The 22,578-nt window shown below is 37.4% G+C and overlaps 1 protein-coding gene and 1 non-coding gene across 2 annotated transcripts in view; both read right to left on the bottom strand.

The window, feature by feature from the left end:
- Positions 1 to 22,578, bottom strand: part of RNF169 (ring finger protein 169) — an 82,295-nt gene that overhangs the window by 16,798 nt on the left and 42,919 nt on the right. Inside the window, exons 3-4 of the mRNA XM_061150341.1 lie at positions 11,808 to 11,954; positions 6,110 to 6,228 (exon numbers count right to left, since the gene is read on the bottom strand). Of these exons, the coding sequence (XP_061006324.1) occupies positions 6,110 to 6,228; positions 11,808 to 11,954 (266 nt within the window). The remainder of the gene's footprint in view (positions 1 to 6,109; positions 6,229 to 11,807; positions 11,955 to 22,578) is intronic.
- LOC133064877 (small nucleolar RNA SNORA57) lies at positions 20,019 to 20,156 on the bottom strand. Its single transcript, XR_009694756.1, has one exon. It is a non-coding gene; the product is annotated as a small nucleolar RNA SNORA57 (small nucleolar RNA).

Below are 22,578 nucleotides of genomic sequence, written 5' to 3'. Positions count from 1 at the left end.
GTTCCCTGATGCTACTTGTCACCATCCTGCCATATCCCTCTGAAAACCACCAGTATATTCCTATTTTAGTGTGATAGAGAGATTCAGTTCAGTTCAGTTTTTGCTACACCTTGGACTGCAGCATGCCAGGCTTCCCTGTCCAACACCAACTCCCAGAGCTTACTCAAACTCATGTCTATTGAGTCAGTGATACCATCCAACCATCTCATCCTCTGTTGTCCCCTTCTCCTCCTTCCCTCAATCCTTCCCACCATCAGGGTCTTTTCCAATGAGTCAGTTCTTTGCATCAGGTAGCCAAAGTATTGGAGTTTCAGCTTCAGCATCAGTCCTTCTAATGAATATTCAGGACTGATTTCCTTTAGGATGGACTGGTTGGATCTCCTTGCAGTCCAAGGGACTCTCAAGAGTCTTCTCCAACACCACAGTTCAAAAACATCAACTCTTCGGCATTCAGTTTTCTTTATAGTCCAACTCTCACATCCATATATGACCAATGGAAAAACCATAGCCTTGACTAGATGGACCTTTATTGGCAAAGTAATGTCTCTGCTTTTTAATTGCTGTCTAGCTTGGTCATAACTTTCCTTCCAAGGAGTAAGCGTCTTTTAATTTCATGGCTGCAGTCACCATCTGCAGTGATTTTGAAGCCCCAAAAAAAAAAAAGCCTGACACTATTTCCACTGTTTCCCCATCTATTTGCCATGAAGTGATGAAACTGGATGCCATGATCTTAGTTTTCTGAATGCCGAGTTTTAAGCCAACTTTTTCACTCTCCTCTTTCAACTTTCATCAAGAGGCTCTTTAGTTCTTCTTCACTTTCTGCCATAAATGTGGTATCATCTGCATATCTGAGGTTATTGATATTTCTTCCAGACAGAGAGATTACTGACACCTCTAAAACCTACTACTTAAGTTCCACATCACTTCTCCTTAGGCTATCTTTCTTTTCCAACTGTAGCTGCCATGCCTACATGAAATCCATACTTTTAACAAGATCTGTCCTCTTAACCAGCTCATCTACTTGATTTCTGTTCTTTTATCCCTCCCCCAACACACACACATGCACATACACACAGGCACACATACACACACGATCTGCCCTAGACCATCATTAAGCCTTATGGTTTCTTTTAAATCACTACCTCAGTTTTCTCTCATAGTCTCTTTTCCCTGACAGTTATTGTTTGGACTATTCTCCACATATAACTTGCTAAATCCTATCCTGAGATTTTTATAGAATTCACCAACTGCCCTTACCCCTTCCATTTCATGCCCTGGCCACATTTCCTCTACCCTTTAAAACCCTACTTTAAGCCACTTCTAGATACTTCAATCTTAGAGGTGAAAAGAATCTTAAATCTTTCAGTGAAATCCCCTGCCCAGCAAGCAAAAAGTAGGGCATAACAACCTGTATTTTACATAAATCATATAGAATGAGGTCAACTGTTTTACTCAAGCTCACACTACTATTTCCCTAAAACCTCCCAAGACTGGCTTCTCCATCCTCACACCTCTCTGGCTTGTCTCTTTTCATCAGTTCTAAAGTTAGTCCTCTAGTATCACATCATTTATATGTCTGGTATCTGTCAGCTGAAAGAGTTCATATTTTCATGTGTTTGTTTTAAAAATGAGGAACATCCCAACACTAACTGGGCATGCAGTTATTATGACTGACTCAGGAGTCAGTCTCTGTCTCTCTCTTCTTACACATATACCTTACAGGAAGCACAGACACTACAAGGTTCTTTTGCTGAGCCCCACTCTGAACCACAAACTCAGGCTTAAGGTATCGGAACATGAGCAAACAAAATAATGTAGTTAATTTCTACTTAATTAAGGTCTAACTATGACTTGGTGTAATACAGGCTTTTCTCTTACAGAATCTATAAAAGGATCCCCATAAGCTACTGCTAATGAATTAAAGGGAAAAGTTAACTTAATAGTATAAAAGCTTTATCAGTGTGGTCACTAGATCCCCCCCACCCAAATCCCATATTAATCCTATAGAATCTACTCTAAACAACAGCCACCAGCCAATCTGTTTCCTCCACAACTCCCAGAGTCCTCTCCTAGAGACACTGCAAGTTTGACAATTCTGACAAAAAGCCTCCTTTAACCTACCCACAGGCACAAAGACCTCTATCATTAAACATTTCACAAGTATTTACTGAGCCTCTGCTGTGGGTCAGGTACTGTACTAAGTACTGTGAATACAATGGCAAACAAGATTTTTGCCATTGCTTGCCAAGGATTTAAAGTCTAGTGGGAAAGTGACTTTATAAGCGATTTTATAAAAATAGGGATCTATAAGAAGGTTATGGGGGACAAAAGAGTACAGTGGAAAGAGCCAAGAAATCTAAGTTCTAACTCATCGTCCTTCTATTCTAGCAGTCTAAGATTTGGCAAGTCATGTTTTCTTGCTGGCCTTTATTTAGTCTTTTCACTCTGAAATACAGGAATTAGATAAGACAATATTTATGGTCCTTTTCAGCTCTGGGTTCTAAAAGAAGATAACAAAATAGTGGCAGCAATACTCACTGAAGACTTAACATATGCCAGAAATCTCACCAGGCACCGTCTGCGTCACTTACAGTTTTGTACAGCAGTACAGGCAATACTGCCTCACTTTCCTTTTTTCATTTTTTAAACTGGAAGGAGGATAGACTATTTGACAATATTTTTTTAATGGTTATATCCTATTTCCCAAGTAGAAGTTTAAGTGATTTACAGTAAAAATATGTAAAAACTGAGCCTTAATAAAGACCACATTAAGTAACACATATGAGAAGAATATACCAAATGTTATTTTTGAAAATTATATGTCATGTTGTAAAGCCATGATGACCAAACTGAAAACTCTGCCATAATCCTAAACTTCTTGACAGCCAAAGCACAGAGGAAAATGGAACTGGACATAGCTCTTAGAAAAGACACTGGCTGAACAGAGAATGTTTTTCCAGATTGAGCTTTTAGTATAACTTGCAATCATGTTTTTATTTTTGATTCTTCAAGTGGTAAAAAGAGTATGAGGAATGAAGGGAAATAAATTTAAACAAACAACAAACCAGTTTTTCAGATATCTAAAATAAGACCTTAACTTTATGATTTATATCTTATGGTTCAAGTTATTAAATCTTTTCAATTCACATATATTTTATGATTAACTTAGAGATGACCTTGGGTTAACTGTTACTCTACCTGCCTATTTGAAAGAAGCTTCATTTTCAAAGAGCTATAGGACTTTATTAATAGTGTAGCAAAACATTCTTTGTTTTGAACGTTTCAAATGCAAATAGTCTGAGCTGCTCTCGCAAGATTCAGCCAGAGTCTATTGATGGACTTCTTCCAAAATAACCATCCTACCAGGCCTACTCACTCTTACCTCCATGCTTCTGGGCTTAAGCAAGAAAAGTTTAAAAAAAAAAAAAAAAAGAAAGAAAGAAAAGTTTATAGAGTAGATAAGTAAAATAAATGCAGATTAATTTGATTTAAATACAGATGTTAAAAAAAAATTTTTAACTTTTATAAATGAACTCTCATTAGGAAACAAACTTGAAGAGAAAGCCTATTCTTTAGCTGTTGCTTACCAGATAGAAAAAAATGTATTTGAAATATTCCCAAACTATTACCAATGCTAATTCCTTTTTACTTGTGCAAAAACATGTAACATAAAAGTTACCATTTTAACCATTTTAAGTTCAGAGGCACACTGTTATGCAACCATCACCATGCTAATTCTTTTTTAATATATCCATAAACCTCATCTCAGTGTCAGCACTAACAACTCCATACTACTTTCCTAAATATCATTTAAAATTGAAACAATATTTTCTTAACTAAGAAATAAAACATGTTGACTCAATAAGAGATGCAGTTCACAGTATTACCATAATAGATTTTCCAACCTTAAGTTTCCATGACATCAACAAATTATTTCCTAAAAAGATAACCGTACCAACCAAATCCAATTAAGTTTTTTTTCAATTGTACTAGTAATTGAACTCAGCCCACAACCTTGGATATTTGGAGGAAAACGCTGAAATTCATAAATGTATAATATGACTGTAAACATCTCTTAACAATAAAATGTTAAGTCAGTATTTTCCTATAAATTAAGCCCACTGTGACTCAGTGTTACAAACTAAGGGAAAGTATGAGCCAAGGAGCAGGAAAAGAAGATGTACCACAGATATCCCAGAGCCACACATCACCAGAAGCACACCCCTTGGTATACAGATGTTATGTTTTGCCCTTCAGAGAAGAATTTTCAAAGTTTCTTGCTAGGCATTTCCAAGTAACAATATTAACCTTCTCATCACCTTAAAAGAATGAATTACAAGGGCAGAGATCAGGATTGGTAATAAGTAGTTCACCTATACAACGTCTACTCCAATTAACTGGGGCAGTTCAGCCTTGACATTGTTTTGGGGTTTTAATAAAATTTCCTTTTTTTCCAAGTAATTTCAAATGAAGAGATGTTAATTGACTAATCACAGATTGCCTACAGCAACATTATTTTGTTTCAGGGGATATTTATTGCAACTAGACTGGAATTAATAATATGATCTTTTTCTCTTTTTCAGTAGATCCCTCTAATTATCATTAAGATATATCTGCTATAAATGGGGAAAAGTTCTATATAAATATTCTGCAGCTGACAATTCTTAGTCAAGCAATCTTGAATTTTTTAACTTTACAGAGCATCTATATTTCAAGCACATATGCACAAAGCAAGAGTTTCATCATCACCATAAATGGTTATGTACACTGGCTTACACTTTATATACTGGGTCCTTATTACATCAGTCAAACTTCAGTAGCTGTAATACAGTGGCCATTCAACAAATTTCAAATGAATGAATAAACAGTTTAGGAAACAGCCTTCCTGGAAGGAGTTACCATTACCCAGAGAAAAGAAGGCATTTAAGGGAAGGAGAAGTAATTTTACTCACAGAAATACTCAAATTCTGTAATTATCTACATGGGAAAAGAATCTGAAAAAGAATGAATATATGTATAACTGAATCACTTTGCTGTATACTTGAAATGAACACAACATTAAATCAATTATACTGCAGTAAAATTTTTTAAAAAAGAACAGGAAAATCAGAACATATACAAAAAGGGTTCAGGGATCACAACAGTATGAATGAACTTTATAACATTATTAAACTTGGTAGATTTTTTTGGTCTTATTTATTAGTAACTAACAATAAAGAGCCTTCAGATAAAAAGGATCCAGGTGTATGTCCACAAGAAAAGCAAGAAAAGTCCACTTCATAATGCTGTGGGAAGGAAAAGAAGAACCCTAGAAGCAAGAGTGAGCAATGCCAGCTTTAAACCAAAACAGACAACAAAGTGGGGTAAAGATTGTGTCTTTTCATATTAAAACACAGAGTATATGGCATGTAGTAGCTGTCCCCAAAATGTCATTTGAATAAATGATTCAAATAAATGATTCCTTCCAGCCTTCCTCCCTTCTTCCATTTTTCCTTCCCTTCCTTTCCCTCCTATCCATCCATCCTTCCTTCCTTCCTTCCACTTAGGCCTTCATTATTCTTCCATCACCCAACATCCATCCAATTCCTCCTTCCTTTCCTCCCCAGTGCCTGCAAAGTCCAAAGTAACAAGAGATTCCTTGACAAGGGTCTTAAAAACTTTTCAGTTTGCCCTCTTGAAACCTATCAAGATATATTTTAGTTCCAGGCACTGAAAAAAAAATCAACTTTGGCTTCAAGTTCTTACTAAGAGAAAAAAGTTCACAAAGAAAATCCATGGCTATTGTCTTTAGTATCAATGGATATTGAATAAGACTTTATTGTTTCCTCCCAGAATAGAAAGTTCTTCTATTCAGCAGAGCAATTAGTACAATCCTATCCTGAGGATACCAGAAAAGGATAAAGTTTACTTTTCTTTAAAAATTCAGTACAGTCACTTATTTCTTTATAATCCATATTTGAAAACCAGTTTCCCCCTTCCCCAACTCCCACCTCCCCCAAAGTAGCTACAATAAATACTTTTGCTGCCCCGCCCCACCCCCCACCCTATCCCTTTTGTCTCATACACCAAAATGAATGAACCCTGACTGAGTTCATTATCAGTCTCTTACCCTGCCAGGAAAGCTAAGGAGTAGGAGTTGTTCTTGGAAACAAATGCTGAGCGGTGTGTCTGTATCATCTTGCCTCGGGAAGGTTCTTCATTCTCTGAATCTGAGAGACGTGCAGGACACTGGCAGGAGACAAGGGAGACAACACTGTCCATTTGGGGTTCCCATGGAATCTCCCATAGCTATTGTTCAAATCTCTCTATTATATGCTACTTCTCTCTGAGCCAATTGATGTTTCTAACTGCCTCCTGGGATCCCAATCTGGATAGTCCAAATACAGCTCAAACTTAATATATCCAAAATCAAACTCACTATTTCTCTTCTCTAAGTCCCACTACCAACCCAGTTAGAAGCCTCAATGTCATCCATGACTCCTTTCCTTTTTTCAAAGTCATAACATTGCATAGAGCTCTTGAGTACCCCAACACACCCAAGTATTTTATTTCATTTACTCTTTAACCAGTTCCACTAAGAAAGACCTATTATCTTTTACAGATGGCAAACTGAACTGAGGCTCAGAGTAGTTAATTTGCCTAGGATTTTAGAGTTAATCCATAGCTAACGCTGGTACTTAGATCCAGAGCATCTGTTTTCAAACTGCCTCCATGTTATTCCTACTTTGTTCCATTGCATTCCTCAAATGTCTCTCAGATCTAACTTTACTGGTGTGTACTCATCATCATTGCCTTTCCTTAGATTCTCATCTCCTACCTTGACTACTGCAATAATCTACTTACAGGTCTTGCTCTTGCCAGCCTTTTTTCCCTCTAATCCTCTCCATCCTATTAAGCACACAGATCCCATCACTCCCCTGCTTAACTGTTGGTGACTTCAGGATCAAGTCTAAATACCTCAGCATGATCCAATAACCTTCAAAAACTAGATCCAACCTTCTTTAAAGTTTTTCCTCCCCGAAGTTCCAACACAGGTAACTCTTTGAGCTCTAGAGCAATCAAACTATTCGCAACTCTCCACATGTACCACCATAGTCATTCAAAACTTCTGTTCTTTTGGACATGCTGTTAGTCCCTTTCCCTAAGATTCTCCTTCCACATTTTCTGCCTATAAAACATTCACTGGTGTTTCAGAGGCATCTTAAATACTACTTTCTCTTGAAAGATTTTTCCATCAGCTTTTTCCATCTTGCTCACACTATTTCATTTACCTTCACTTTATTTTCGAGTTTCTTTTTGAGTCTTTAAATTTATATTCAATGTTTCTTTTACGTGTGCCTTTTACATACAGCATATGAGAATTTGCTCATGATTTAATATAAGTTTCTTCTTTATAGTGTGTACGTGTGGGCTAAATCACTTCAGTCATGTCTGACTCTGTACGACACTTTAGACTGTAGCCTGCCAGGCTCCTCTGTCCCTGGGATTGTCCAGGCAAGAATACTGGAGTGGGTTGCCATTTCCCTCTCCAGGAGATCTTCCCAACCCAGGAACTGAACCCGTGTCTCTTGCGTCTCCTGCATTGGCAGGCAGGGGGAGCAACTATCACACTGCACTGTAGCTTCTTATTTAGGAGTCTGAATTCTGTTTTAGACAACTGACTTGGAGAGCAAATGATTTCCTTTTCTCTAAAACATCTGATACCGTTATACAGTAGGTAAACAAAAAAATGTCTAATCATCTAATGATTAACCAGTTTTCTAATGATTAAGTTAATATCAAAGTTAGAGTTAAAGACAGAGGCATGCAAGGCATCTTACAGCTCAGAATACACTGTATTCCTTAAACGTTTTGCTATTCTCTAGGCTGATTGGCACATTCATACAATAGACTAGGTTTCCAACAGCCTGCAAGAAAGAGTTGAAGGATTATAATTTACAGAGAAGCTCTTCAGTTTTGTAGGGTATCTATCACTCCTTAAAACCCTGTTGTACAAACTATTCACTGGAGAGATGCTAACAGCACTAGTTCATTACCAAATAGTGTGGGAAGCAAGAAAAACCTTTGACATCAATAGACTCAACAGGGGGGTAAATAATGGCAATTTTTCTTTATTTAGGCTTTTCTACACAATCAATTCAGTACCGAATAAAAGAATATTCAAATTCCAGCTCTACTATTAGCTACCACTGTCACTAAAGGTTAGTTGCTTTACCTTTGTGAGTCTCAGTTTCTCATCTATAAAATTAAGAATGATCTCTCTACTATTAATACACCTATTGTGATAAACCATTAAAAACACATGGTGCATTAGCTCACAAATAGTAAATGCTCAACAAAAGATAGATTTTGTTTACATCAACTTAAGTACTATTAATCTCTTAAGAAAACACTTTAGTGTTACCATACAAATATGCCAGGTTTCTTTTAATTGTTGAAAATAAATTTAATTATAAATAATTACATAAAGAGAAAGTACTCGAAACCCCAACCCCTCTATATTTCTACCCCCACAAAAACCTAAAACCATTAAGATAGGAAAATATTTACCTCTCATCTTTAACACTGCATAAAAATAAACCTATAGCACAGATCCCCTGGAACAGAATATGGCAAACCACTCCAGTATTCTTGCCTGGACAATTTCATGAACAGAGGAGTCTGGTGGCCTACAGTCCATGGAGTCTCAAAGAGTTGGACATGACTGAGAGACTCAGCATGCACGCAGGCAATGAGACATGAGGATATCATCACAGTGGTGGTTTAAGACAGCAAAATATCAACAGGAGATTAATTAAATAAATCCTACAGTAAAGAATAACTAGCAGACCACTAAATAATGATGTGGGATTCTTTATTTACATGGCAAGACATCCACAATTTATAATTTATTAAAATAGATTATAAAACAGTATGTATACTAGGTTGCATTTTCTGAAAAGAAAAAATATGTTACACACACACACACACACACACACACTTGGAAATCTGGAAGGATATTCACCAAAATGTTTTTAGGAGTTATCTCTAGGTTATGGGATGACAAGCAATTTTCCACTTTCAGCTTTATCATCTTTGGTATGGCTATAATTGTTACACCAAATTGTTTTCCAACAATTTGAACTATTATTGGTATTAACTGTCATTAACAGATCATAATAAATTAAACACTGTGCCTATATTATTTCCATTCTAAACAAATAACAGATAACTGCTTCCAGAATCAGCCCTTGCCTTCCTCTATTTGAATTCAACTTGATAAACATGTATCAAACTCTTGTGATGTGCAAGGTACTATGAGAGATTTTTTTAAATGGTAAGACATTTCCTATAACCAACAAATTTACAAATCAAGAAGAGAAACACAAACACACAAATAACCATAACATCAGGAAGAATTAAATAAGTCATACAAAAGTTACAAACTGAGGAGAGGAAAGTTGAGGGGGAGAGAATGGATAATGGAAGTGGCGAAACAAGAAATTCCTACCAGTTCCAGAAAGGCAACAGCTTTTGAACTGGACACAGACAGATTAATGGCTTTTCATCAGGTAAGGTTAATGGCGTATCAAGGAGATGAAATGCAAGAGCAAGGATCCTCAGAAGAGAAAGCATGGGTTATATGTTTGGGAGAAAGCAAACAGCTCAGTTCCCTAGAGTTCTGGGATGTAAGCAAGGATAGAAAGATAAGCTAGACTAATACTAAAGACTTAAATGTGAAGAGTTCTCATTTAGTTCCACAGGAAATGGGGAGCCACTGAGGTTTTTTAATCAGGAGGGTAAAATGATCAGTCCAGCTCTAATCATAATACTCTCTCTATTAAATATAATCCTTTAGCTGACTTTCCACTGAGACCACTTGAATGTCTCTTCAGTCCCAATGAATGTATCGTTGGCTAAACTAAGTGAAATTACTTGTCCTACATCAAAATTTCTTAAGAAATATTTGATTGTAAAAGTCTCAAAATATGAACTATAAAAGCAGACACAAAAAAGGTAAAATCACAAAATCTAAAACTTGAAGTGTTCATAGATCCAATTTTATTCAATGTATAGGCAATTTTGCAAAACTAGCCATGACCAATCAGAATTGGTATTAATACTTCCTGATTCCTTTTAAGATTAAATTTTAGGTTGATGTAATTAATTTCTATTTCAAAGATTGAAGTGGCAAAAGAAAAAATGATTGGAGCCAATTTCTATCTTTGTTATGAGTGGATATTCAAGATCATCTCCTCAAGTAAACCTGGGTCTGGCAAGGTCAACAACAACAGGTTCTTTCTATCAAAGGGCCATAGTAAAGAGTAAGCTCTCTGAAAAAATTGGTTTGTTCTGAAAAGAAATCTCTTTCTGGGCAGTTTTCGATGAGAACAATAATGGATAGTCCTGTTGGGGTGAAGAGGCAGAGTTTGCAGTTTTTAGAGACCACAGACAACTATTAGTTTGGGGCTATTAGTCAGAAGAAATACTATATACACAACACTATCATGTATTTTATTCTTGCCTTCCTAGATGAACTATATTCTCTCCAAAAGCAGTCTTTTTCTTTTTGTAGTTCCCGATGAACAGAGTTTTAAGAGTACATTAAGCATTTCATATTTTTTAAACTGAATCTTTTCAGAAGGTTGAAAAGGTTGTTTCAACCTTCAAAATGGTTGTTTTTAACAATCAAATAATAACAATTATTATAACTGGGATCAAAAAGCCCCACATACACGTTGACAGTCAGCAAATACTATCAATTCAAGAAAGCTTATGTGATCTCAGTTTCTAAAGTTCAGGAAAAACGCCTTTGCAAAGAGTAATCGGCAAGCACTGAGAAATTAAGTAACATGGTCAAAGTTGTACAGTCTGTTATAATGCTGGGACCTGTTTAACAGGCAAACTTCGAGTCTAGAGATTTTTTTCCCTCTATTCTGTTATGCTATCTCTCTTTATATATAGTAAAGCTTTATTAATCCACCTAATTAAAAATATAACTTGAAATACTAACGAGACAGAATCATAAAACATTTTAACAGGTATGACTCGAAAGGTATGCTAAGTACATACAGTAAGTAATAGATGTCCAATCTAATATAAATTGCTAAAGGAAAAGAAAACCAGTTGTAATCATACATTTAAACCATAATCAGTGGACCCTCCAAAGGGCTTTCTTGTATTAGTTAAATATACCATTTACAACCTTTTCCAGTAATTTGCTTGGTAAATAAGTAACGAAAAGAATTCAGGCAAGATTTGGCCCAATTAGAAGTTTAATTAAGTTAAGTTTAAACAAAGTGTCTAATCTAATATTGAGGACTGACCTTGCAAGCCTGGTGGGCTACAGTTCATGGGGTCGCAAAGAGTCGGACATAACTGAGCACACACGCACACCCCTTGTAAATAGAGAACTGTGCTGTTTGGGTTATTATAAAGCAAAGGGAAATGAAATACAAACTTTAAGAAAAGTTCATCCTCCTAGTTGAGGATATAACACATACAGAACCCCATAACATAACAATACCTAAGTCAAAATGACAATATATGTATAAAGCTTACCCCAAGTAGCATATACCACACTAGGTTTTTCTTCTCACTCACCATTTTTCCCCACTGCTCCCCCTTAATCTTTCCACACAAGTCTCATTGTCCTGTTCACAAATCATTTTCTCCAGCTCTCCATCTGGATGCTAAGTTCTTCAATACTCCTAAGTAGAACAGTCAATGACTGTTACTGTTCACCAACACAGGTTTTTCAGATCCATGTCACCTGGGCTAATGGCTGATTTTGAGACAGGTGTCCATCAAAAAGGTGATCTACTTACACGCTCTAGATTTGTCTTCAGTACTAATGGCTCATCTCTTTTTTTCTGTTCATCCATTTTCCTTTTTCCTATTTCTGTGTCCTCTGGTAACAACTTGTGGATTTGATCTTCAGAGGTTTTCTCCTCTGGTAACTTTTCTTCTCGCAGCTAAAAATACAAATCACATCGAGACAGTAGTTTTAGACCACAAAAGACTTAAAAATATCTTTTATTCAGTAGTCTATTAGAACAAGCAGGGAAGTTCTGAGACTATTTTCTTATTGGATATAAAGTCCTCTTATTTTTTAAGAGAGTCAACTTCCACTTGACTCTTGCCAAACATCCACTTCATGGCTTAAGATTTAACTGCTCTGCATTCTTAAGCAATATGAAATCACAAAAACTAAGATAATACACATAATCAAGAACTAAGGTTTATTCACTTAGCCAAAAAATGATGAATCTACAAACTTTCTTTATTCCCATAATCCAGATATAACTGCACTAGGCCAGGAGAATAGCAAAGACGTATGCCACAGAGGGTCAGGGAAGTTGGACTAAGCAAGAGAGGTCTTTGGGCCTACTGGCAACAGAAAAAATGGGATATAAGAGTCCCAATGTCCTACAATTTATACTGTTGTCTTGTTACCTACAGGATAGGTCAAGTACATGGTCTACAAAGAAAGTTAAGGCAGACTGATATGCTCCTCATTTGAGGCAGGTAGCATGGCATTATGAAAATAAGATGGCTTTTGGAATTAAGTAGTATCTTGCTATATACTTATGGTGTATCAAGAGTTCCTTTCCTAACCTCCTTTTATTCTCTTTTCATTGCCTGGGACTTTAATAAAATTTAAATGGCATAATGTATATGAAAGCAATTTTAGGCTACTAGTATTTTTAATCATACTTATAAAAAATAAAACTAGAGAACAAATTTTTTCATTGGCTGTCAACTCAGATTATAAAACAACAATAACAATAAACAACAATATTCAGTTTTTTAAATTAATATTTCTTTTTTATTTTTTTAAGTTATGAAAGTATAACTCATTTATGGAAGACTTGGAAAACACAGAACAAAGTTACATATAGTCCCACTACACATTACAATTATTTTTTAAGTAGGCAAATTACGATTTTTAGTTAGAGTTTCAATATCAAACTGAAAAATTAATAGAATGAATACACAGAAAAGTAGAAGAATACAGTAGACTCGAGGGCTTCCCAGGTGGCGATCATGGTAAAGAACCTGCCTGCCAGTGCAGGATCTCTTGGTCAGGAAGATCCCCTGGAGGAGGACATGGCAACCCACTCCAGTATTCTTACCTAGAGAAACCCATGGACAGGCGCCCTGGCAGGTGCCTTTGCAATCCATAGGGTTGCAAAGAGTCAGACATGACTGAAGCGACTTAGCACACATGCACGCACACACAGCAGATCTGAGAAGTACCATGAACCAATTCCATTTAAATTAAGATTTATACAATTTTCAGACAAGTGTAGGATACAAATTCTATTCAAGTTCCTATAGACTATAAACTAGAAGACACTGGAACATATGCAGGGACATAAAATAAGGTGTGAAAATTTCATGGTCTAAAGGTAATAAAATCATACAGAGCCTATTCTCTTATCACTGTGGAATTATGTTAGAAATCAATATCAAGAGATATTTGAAAATAACCCACATATTTTTAAGTGCAGTGTGACATCTACCAAGAGTTCACTGACTCAGTCATTTAAAGCCTCAATAAAGTTAGACTGAAAAAAACACAGAAGGTGATTGCAGAAAAGAAAGCATTTAAATGAGAAATTAATATCAAAGATACTTTAAAAACCCCATGCATCTGGAAACTAAATATCCACTTTAAAATGATGGATGCATCTAAGAAGCCATAACAAGGAAAATAAGAAAACATTTGTAACAGAATAAAAATGAAGAGAATTTATCAGAATTTATTACATGCAGTTGAAACTGCTCAGTGTAACTTAAATACAATGTGGAATCTTGAAAAAGGTATGAAAACAAATAATGGACACTGGCATAAAATTTTATGAAATCTGAACAAAGTCTGTACTTTAGTTAATAATACCATATCACATGTTAATTTCTTGCTTTTTATAAAGATTTAGCCTTATATTTCCAATTTCCATAGGTATGATTCCAATAAGCCTGAACTAGTCTTAACACGCTGGGTCTAATTCAAGAGGTTATGAATATGCAAAGAACACCAAATACAATGTTATATAAGGAGGAGATTCAAATGAAATAATGTACTACCAACTTCTCAAATCAAACAAGAAAACAAGAGGATGAAAGCTAATCCATAGCTAGAGAGAAAGCAAACCTGGAGTCTATGCTAACTGCCTACATGAAAGATCAATCCCTTTTAACGATCTTAGATGAGAAATTCTTATTCAACAACATGACCACAGCTTCATTAAGGAGCATTTCACTTGAAGAGAATAGAAAGGCAGAGTGGCAAAAAGAAAACAAGTTTCAGCGTCACCTTACCATTTACTGAACAGTGTGTGTCAGGTGTGGCACTAAAGAAACAACCAAGGTTCACAACTGAGGTTCAGTTCAGTTCAGTCGTGTACCACTCTGCGACCCCACGGACTGCAGCACACCAGGCTTCCCTGTCCAACACCAACTCCCAGAGCTTGCTCAAACTCATGTCCATAGAGTCAGTGATGCCATCCAACCATCTCATCCTGTCGTCCCCTTCTCCTCCTGCCTTCAATCTTTCCCAGCATCAGGGTCTTTTCCAATGAGTCAGATCTTTGCATCACGTGGCCAAAGTATTGCACCTTTAGCTTCAGCATCAGTCCTTCCAATGAATATTCCGAACTGATTTCCTTTAGGATGGACTGGTTGGATCTTCTTGCAGTCCAAGGGACTCTCAAGAGTCTTCTCCAACACCACAGTTCAAAAGCATAAATTCTTTGGCACTCAGCTTTCTTTATGGTCCAACTCTCACATCCATACATGACTAATGGAAAAACCATAGCTTTGACTAGACAGACCTTTGTTGGCAAAGTAATGTCTCTGCTTTTTAATATGCTGTCTAGGTTGGTCATAACTTTTCTCCCAAGGAGCAAGCGTCTTTTAATTTCATGGCTGCAGTCACCATCGGCAGTCATTTTGGGGCCCCCCAAAATAAAGTCTCTCACTACTTCCATTGTTTCCCCATCTATTTGCCATGAAGTGATGGGACCGGATGCCATGATCTTAGTTTTGAATGTTGAGTTTTAAGCCAACTTTTTCACTCTCCTCTTTCACTTTCATCAAGAGGCTCTTTAGTTCTTCTTCACTTTCTGCCATAAGGGTGGTGTCATCTGCGTACCTGAGGTTATTGATATTTCTCCTGGCAATCTTGATTCCAGCTTGAGCTTCGTCCAGCCCAGCATCTTGCATGAAGTACTCTGCCTATGAGTTAAATAAGCAGGCTGACAATATACAGCTTTGACATACTCCTTTCCCAATTTGGAACCAGTTGGCTGGTTCATGTCCAGTTCTAACTGTTGCTTCTGACCTGCAATACAGGTTTCTCAGGAGGCAGGTAAGGTGGTCTGGTATTCCCATCTCTTGATGAATTTTCCACAGTTTGTTGTAATCTACACAGTCAAAGGCTTTAGAGTAGTCAAAGGCTTTAGAGTAAAGCAAAAGCAGATGTTTTTCTGGAACTCTCTTGCCTTTTCAGTAAACCAACAGACGTTGGCAATTTAATCTCTGGATCCTCTGCCTTTTCTAAATCCAGCTTGAACATATGGAAGTTCATGGTTCACGTACTGTTGAAGCTTGGCTCGGAGAATTTTGAGCATTACTTTGCTGGCGTGTGAGATGAGTGCAATTGTGCTGTAGTTTGAGCATTCTTTGGCACTGCCTTTCTTTGGGATTGCAATGAAAACTGACCTTTTCCAGTCCTGTGGCCACTGCTGTTTTCCAAATTTGCTGGCATAGTGAGTGCAGCACTTTCGCAGCATCATCTCTTAGGATTTGAAATAGCTCAACTGGAATTCCATCACCTCCACTAGCTTTGTTCGTAGTGATGCTTCCTAAGGCCCACTTGACTTCACATTCCAGGAAGTCTGGCTCTAGGTGAGTGATCACATCATCGTGGTAATCTGGGTCATGAAAGATCTTTTTTGTACAGTGTGTATTCTTGCCACCTCTTCTTAGTATCTTCTGCTTCTGTTAGGTCCATACCATCTCTGTCCTTTATTGTGCTCATGTTTGCATGAAATGTTCCCTTGGTATCTTGAATTTTCTTGACGAGATCTCTAGTCTTTCCCATTCTATTGTTTTCCTCTATTTCTTTGCACTGATCACTGAGGAAGGCTTTCTTATTTCTCCTTGCTATTCTTTGGAACTCTGCATTCAAACTGGGTTTATCTTTCCTTTTCTCCTTTGCCTTTCACTTCTCTTCTCAACTATTTGTAAGTCTTCCTCAGACAACCATTTTGCCTTTTTGCATTTTTTTTTCTTGGGGATGGTCCTTATCACTGCCTTCTGTACAATGTCACAAACCTCCATCCACAGTTCTTCAGGCACTCTATCAGATCTAATCCCTTAAATCTATTTCTCACTTCCACTGTATATACATAAGGGATTTGATTTAGTTCATACCTGAAAGGTCTAGTGGTTTTCCCTACTTTCTTCAATTTAAGTCTGAATTTGGCAATAAGGAATTCATGATCTGAGCCACAGTCAGCTCCCAGTCTTGTTTTTGCTGATTGTATAGAGCTTCTCCATCTTCGGCTGCAAAGGAAAGAATCAATCTGATTTCAGTATTGACCATCTGGTGAGAGTCCATGTGTAGAGTCTTCTCTTGTGTTGCTGGAAGAGGGTGTTTGTTATGACCAGTGCTTTCTCTTTGCTAAACTCTATTATCCTTTGCCCTGTTTCATTTTGTACTCCAAGGTCAAACTTGCCTGTTACTCCAGGTATCTCCTAACTTCCTACTCTTGCATTCCAGTCCCCTATAGTGAAAAGGACATCTTTTTTGGGTGTTAGTTCTAGAAGGTCTTGTAGGTCTTCATAGAACCATTCAACTTCAGCTTCTTCAGCATTACTGGTAGGGGCATAGACTTGGATTACTGTGATACTGAACGGTTTGCCTTGGAAAAGAGCAGAGATCATTCTGTCGTTTTTGAGACTGCACCCAAGAACTTCATTTTGGACTTTTTTTTTTTGACTATGAGGGCTACTCCATTTCTTCTAAGGGATTCTTGCCCACAGCAGTAGATATAATGGTCATCAAATTTGCCCATTTCAGAGTTAGCTAATGTGTTCAAATTCAGAGCCATAACCTTCGACCTGGAATTCAAATTTATGTTTACCTTGGTGGTTCTCAGCCAAGGATGATTTTACAGCCGGCGATGTCTGGGGACGCTGTCCCAGCTGAGCGGACAGGTGTATGCTGCTCCTAGCGTCTAGTGGGTAGAGGCCGGAAACTGCTACTAAACGTCCTAAATGCGTAAGACAGCCCCCAAAATACATACCTACACAGATGCTGCCATTGCAAAAAACTAAAACATTTCCTGTTTTATGTACTTCAGTGTTACTTTGTTCAGTGCTTAATTGTGTTTACATACAATGTTCTCTGGCTTCTTAAGTGTTTCAGAATGCATCCTTTGCTTCCTAATAATGTTTATTGCTGCTCTCAAAGTTTTTGACAGTGAACTTGTACTATTGACAAAACAACTTTTTCATTGCAATGTTGAGTCTGTGTGAACACAGCACCAACTTGAAGTTAAAAATTTACAAAATTGAAAACCACATATATCCATTTAAATCTTCATATGAATCATGTTGGTATTTTCTCTATATTGGATTCTGTAGATGCTAGTTTTTGGTCCCTTTTGATGGTTATTTATAAGCACTTGAGAACTTGGTCTCTAGGAAAGAGTTTTTATACTCAGGGAAAATGGCTCAGATAGTGTCAGACAACAGCATATAAACCTGAATGAGAAGTATTGATAGCTGCTGTTTATTGAACTCTTCCATGTTTCAGACATGAAGTTTATAGAGCTTACCTTATTTAATCCTCAAGGGCTTTGTTTGTACCTATCATTACCATTTTATAGACACAAAAATTAACACTCAGTGGTTATTACCTAAAGTCTTGTGTTTGAATACTGGAGAGCTTAGATTTTAAAGCAAACCACTGGCTTCAAATACTAGGGCTCCCCAACCTCAGTACTATTGACATTTTGGGCCAGATAGTTCTTTGTTAAGGTGAGCAGGTCAGAATCTGAGTAGAAGGTTTATTCATGAGTACTTTACTGGGGAGCAGGAGTTAAGGATGGAATGGTACAACAAGACACAGCAAGCCAATACAAGTGGTTGGCCTAATAGCTGTCCTACAGAGGACAATGTGAGAAACTGTATGAAATGCAGCTCAAGACTCAATCTGAAGTGAGAAAGGGGGAAGCAAATGATATATACATGTATATGTATGTGTGTGTGCGCGCATAAATAGACTCCCACCTCCTGCTGACCAAAGTTTGCTCCACTGGATGTTAAATATCCCTCACACTGGCTTGAACAACTCCAGTAAGTTCCCATGGTAAGCACTGTACAGCAACCACAGAGGAGACCTAGAGCTAAAAGCAAGAAGCAAGCAGTGTGAGCCGAAACAAGAGATCTCAGACTGTACCAAGTGAAGCTGCCCACTTCTGTAAAGTGGAATGCTTTTTTACTGCCTCCATTTTTTTAAATGCTTATTTATTTATTGGCCATGCTGGGCAGCTCGCAGGATCTTAGCTCCCTGACCAAGGATGGAATCTGTGCCCCCTACAGTGGAAGGGGTGAGTCCTAATCACTGGACCACAAGGGAATTCCCTGCATCCATTTTTAGATACTATTAGAGACAACTATTGACTTCTGTATAGTAATCTCATTCTCAGCCACACTACCAAGAATACCATGTGACTTTTTTCCTCAAAGTATCTTTACTTTGTCATTATTAATTTTTTAAAGTAAACTTTTCTTTTTGGCTGTGCTGTGTAGCATGTGGGATCTTAGTTCCCCGACCAGGGATCAAACCCATGCACCCTACAGTGGAAGCGTGGGGTCTTAACCACTGGACCATCGTGGAAGTCCCCAAAATAAACTTTTTGAAATCAAATCACCATACACACAGTGTACAAATGATAAATGTAAAACATGAAAAATTCTACAAAATAAGCACATCCATGTAACTACCACCCAGATCAAGAACCCCTTGTGCCTACTCCTCACCCCAAGGTATTCATGATCCCAGCTTATAACACCAAAAACATACTTTCACCTATTTTTGAGTTTTATATAAATGGAATTTTATGTATGTATTGAATCTCTTCCTTCAGGCAACATTTCATTTGTGATCCAAGAGGGAGGGGATATAAGTACACATAGAGCTGATTCTCTTTGTTGTATAGCAGAAACTAACACAACATTGTAAAGCAACTACCCCCCAATTAAAAAAAATTCCATTTGTTAGATTCATCCATGTAGGTGAATTTAGTAGTCTTTCTCATTGTTTTATAGTACTCCATTGTTTGACTACAAAATAACATAATGATTCTATTGTTATAGATATTTGCATAACTATTAATTTATTTTATTCACAAATAAACTACTATGACCGTTCTTGAAAATGTATCCTGTTACATATACTGTTCTGTGAGATACATTCTAGTAGAGAAGCTGTTTAGGCATAAAGTAGGGGTACACTGCCATAGTTTCCCCAAATTGATTGTACAAATTACACTCCCACCCCAATCTGCAATATAGCAGGAATGCTCTCAACCTGGCTAACACTCAGAACTGTCTGTTAGCCATTTCAGTGCATACATATTGATACTACATTATGACTTCAGTTTGTATTTCTCTGATGACTAAAGATCTAGAGCAGTTCTTCATGTGCTTATTGACTATTTGGAAATTCTCTTTTATGACATACCTATTCACATTGTTGCCCTTTCTCCTTTCAAATATTTGGAACTTCCCCTAATAATTTATAGGAGTTATACTTTTTGGATATGAGGCAATTTTTAAGAAAAAATACATACATATAAGAAACACACACACACATTATTCCCCCTTCTCATACTAGCCTGCCTTTTTCATTCCTTGGTAGTGCCTTTTGAAGACAAGAAGCTCCAGGTTTTAAAGTAGTTTAACATTAGTGATTTTTTTTTTAAAAGAAATTGTCTCATAGTATCGGGTTTTTTTTTTTGGCTCTGTGTCCCGGCACTTGAGGATAGAACCAGCGGACTGGAAGCTGCTGGTACTGAAGACATGACGCCAAGGGGGCCAGAGCCCATTCCTTCTACCTCTGTACATTACGTGGATCGGGAATCCCTGCCAAGAAAAGGACGGTCCACAGGCACCATCCCCCTCCCCAAGACCCCCAGCACAAACCCCATGTCTACAAAGTCACACTCACTCAGTCACCACCCTCCTCATGGTATCTTTAAGGAATTATTATTTGACATTTCACATACAGATCTACAATCCACCTTGAGCTTTTTTTTTTTTTAATCAACTATGTTAAGGAATAACCTACATATGATCAAATGATCACATACAGAATGCATAGCTCAACGAATTTCAACAAATGTATATATCCATGTAACTATATCCCTAATCAAGATATAGAACATTTTTACCACCAAGAAAGTCACCTCAAACCCACTAGTGGGAATTCCCTGGCAGTACAGTGCTTAGGACTCTATACTTTTACTGCCAAGGGCCCAAGTTTCATCCCTGGTCAGGGAACTAAGTAAGATTCCACAAATCATGCAGCATGGCCAAAAACAAAAACAATAAAAAAACCCACTAGTAATCAATAGCCCACCCTACTCAGCTCAAAGCATCCCTTAATTTTATAACTATGACTACAGATTAGTTTTGCCTACCATAATATCATACAGCATATATTCCTTTATGTCAAGATTCATTCACAGCACATTTTTGATATTCATCCATGCTACTAAGTTCATTATAACACTATATTCCTTATATTCCTTTTATGGATAAGTTATATTCCATTGCATGAATATACCACAGTATGTTTATCCATTCAAGTATTATACATGTGAGTTGTATTTAGTTTGGAACTGTTATGAAAAAAGCTGCTATGAACATTCATGTCTTTTTCTGAACAGATGTTTTTATTTTGCTTGTCTAAATAGCTACAAGTAGATTTGCTCTGTCAAGTAGTTGCTGCTGCTGCTGCTAAGTTGCATCAATCATGTTCGACTCTGTGCAACCCCACAGATGGCAGCCCACCAGGCTCCTCCATCCCTGGGATTCTCCAGGCAAGAACACTGGAGTGGGCTGCCATTTCCTTCTCCAGTGCATGAAAGTGACAAGTGAAAGTGAAGTCGCTTAGTCGTGTCTGACTCTTAGCGACCCCATGGACTGCAGCCTACCAGGCTCCTCCATCCATGGGATTTTCCAGGTAAGAGCACTGAAGTGGGTCGCCAGTGCCTTCTCCGTCAAGTAGTTAAGTGTATGTTTAAATTTATAAACTGCCAAAATGTTTCCCATGGAGATTATACCATTTTATACAATCAGTCCTCCATATCCGTGGGTTCCACATCAGTAGATTTAACCAACCGCAGATCAAAAATCAAATATCACTCTGCCAGAGTTCCCTGATGGTGCAGTGGATAAGAATCCCCCTGCCAGTGCAGGGGACATGGGTTCCATCCCCAGTCCAGGAAGATTCCATGTGCTGCAGAGCAACTAAGTCCGTGCACCACAACTTCTGAGCTCGCACTCTAGAGCCTGTGAGCCTCAATTAATGAGGGCCTGTGCCACAACTACTGAGCCCATGTGCTGCAACTACTGAACCCTGTGCATCTAGAGCCTGTGCTCCACAACAAGAGAAGGCACTGCAGTGAGGAGCCCACACACTGCAATGAGGAGCAGCCCCAGCTCTCTGCAACTAGAGAAAGCTTGCATGCAGCAATGAAAATCTAGTGCAACCAAAAATAAAATAAATGTTTTAAAAATATCAGTCTGCCTTTGGTGGAACCTGTGTACACTGAACCTGCAGATGCCAAAGGCCGACTGTACTCTGTTTTTCATAAGGGACTTGGTATCCATGTGGTTTCTGGAACCATTACCCTGCAGATATGGAGGGAGGGTTATACTCCCACTAATAATTCATGAGAAATCCAGTTTATTTTCATTCTCAAGACTCATTTGGAGACATGGAATTCTTAGCCTTTTAATTTTAGCTATTCCAGAGAAAGTAGGGGATATCCTACATGGGATGTTCGTGAGTATCTCCCTGCTGGTTAACTATGTTGAGCATCTTTTCATATTTTCGGTAGCATGTCTTCTTTTGTGAAGTGTCTGTTTCCAATCAAGTTTCTTTTTTAAAAAATTCTAAATAAAAGTCTGCTGTTAGATATTTTGAGAATATCTTCTCCCAGTATTTGCTTTGTTTATTTTCTAAATGCGTAGAAGATTTTACATATATATATATGTATATATATATATATATAACTTTAATACAATTCAATATATCATTTTTTTCTTCTGTGATTAGGATTTTTGGGGTTCTTGTCTAGTAAATCTTTGCCTACCCTAAGGTCAATATTTTTTTCTTCTGGGTCTTCTTCTGCATAATTTTAGCTTTTATGTTTAGTCTATGATCCATGGTATACAGATCAAGACTGACTTATTCACAAGATAAGTCTGTTCCAACATCACTGTTGAAAAGACTGTTCTTTTGCCACTGAATTATTTCTGTGCCCTTAGGAATATCAATTGACTATTTATGAGGGG

This window comes from Dama dama, chromosome 1, assembly GCF_033118175.1.
Source record: "Dama dama isolate Ldn47 chromosome 1, ASM3311817v1, whole genome shotgun sequence".
NCBI classification, from domain to species: Eukaryota; Metazoa; Chordata; class Mammalia; order Artiodactyla; family Cervidae; genus Dama; species Dama dama.
The sequence above is the reverse complement of the archived record's forward strand: the minus strand, read 5'-3'. Positions and strand labels throughout refer to the sequence as shown.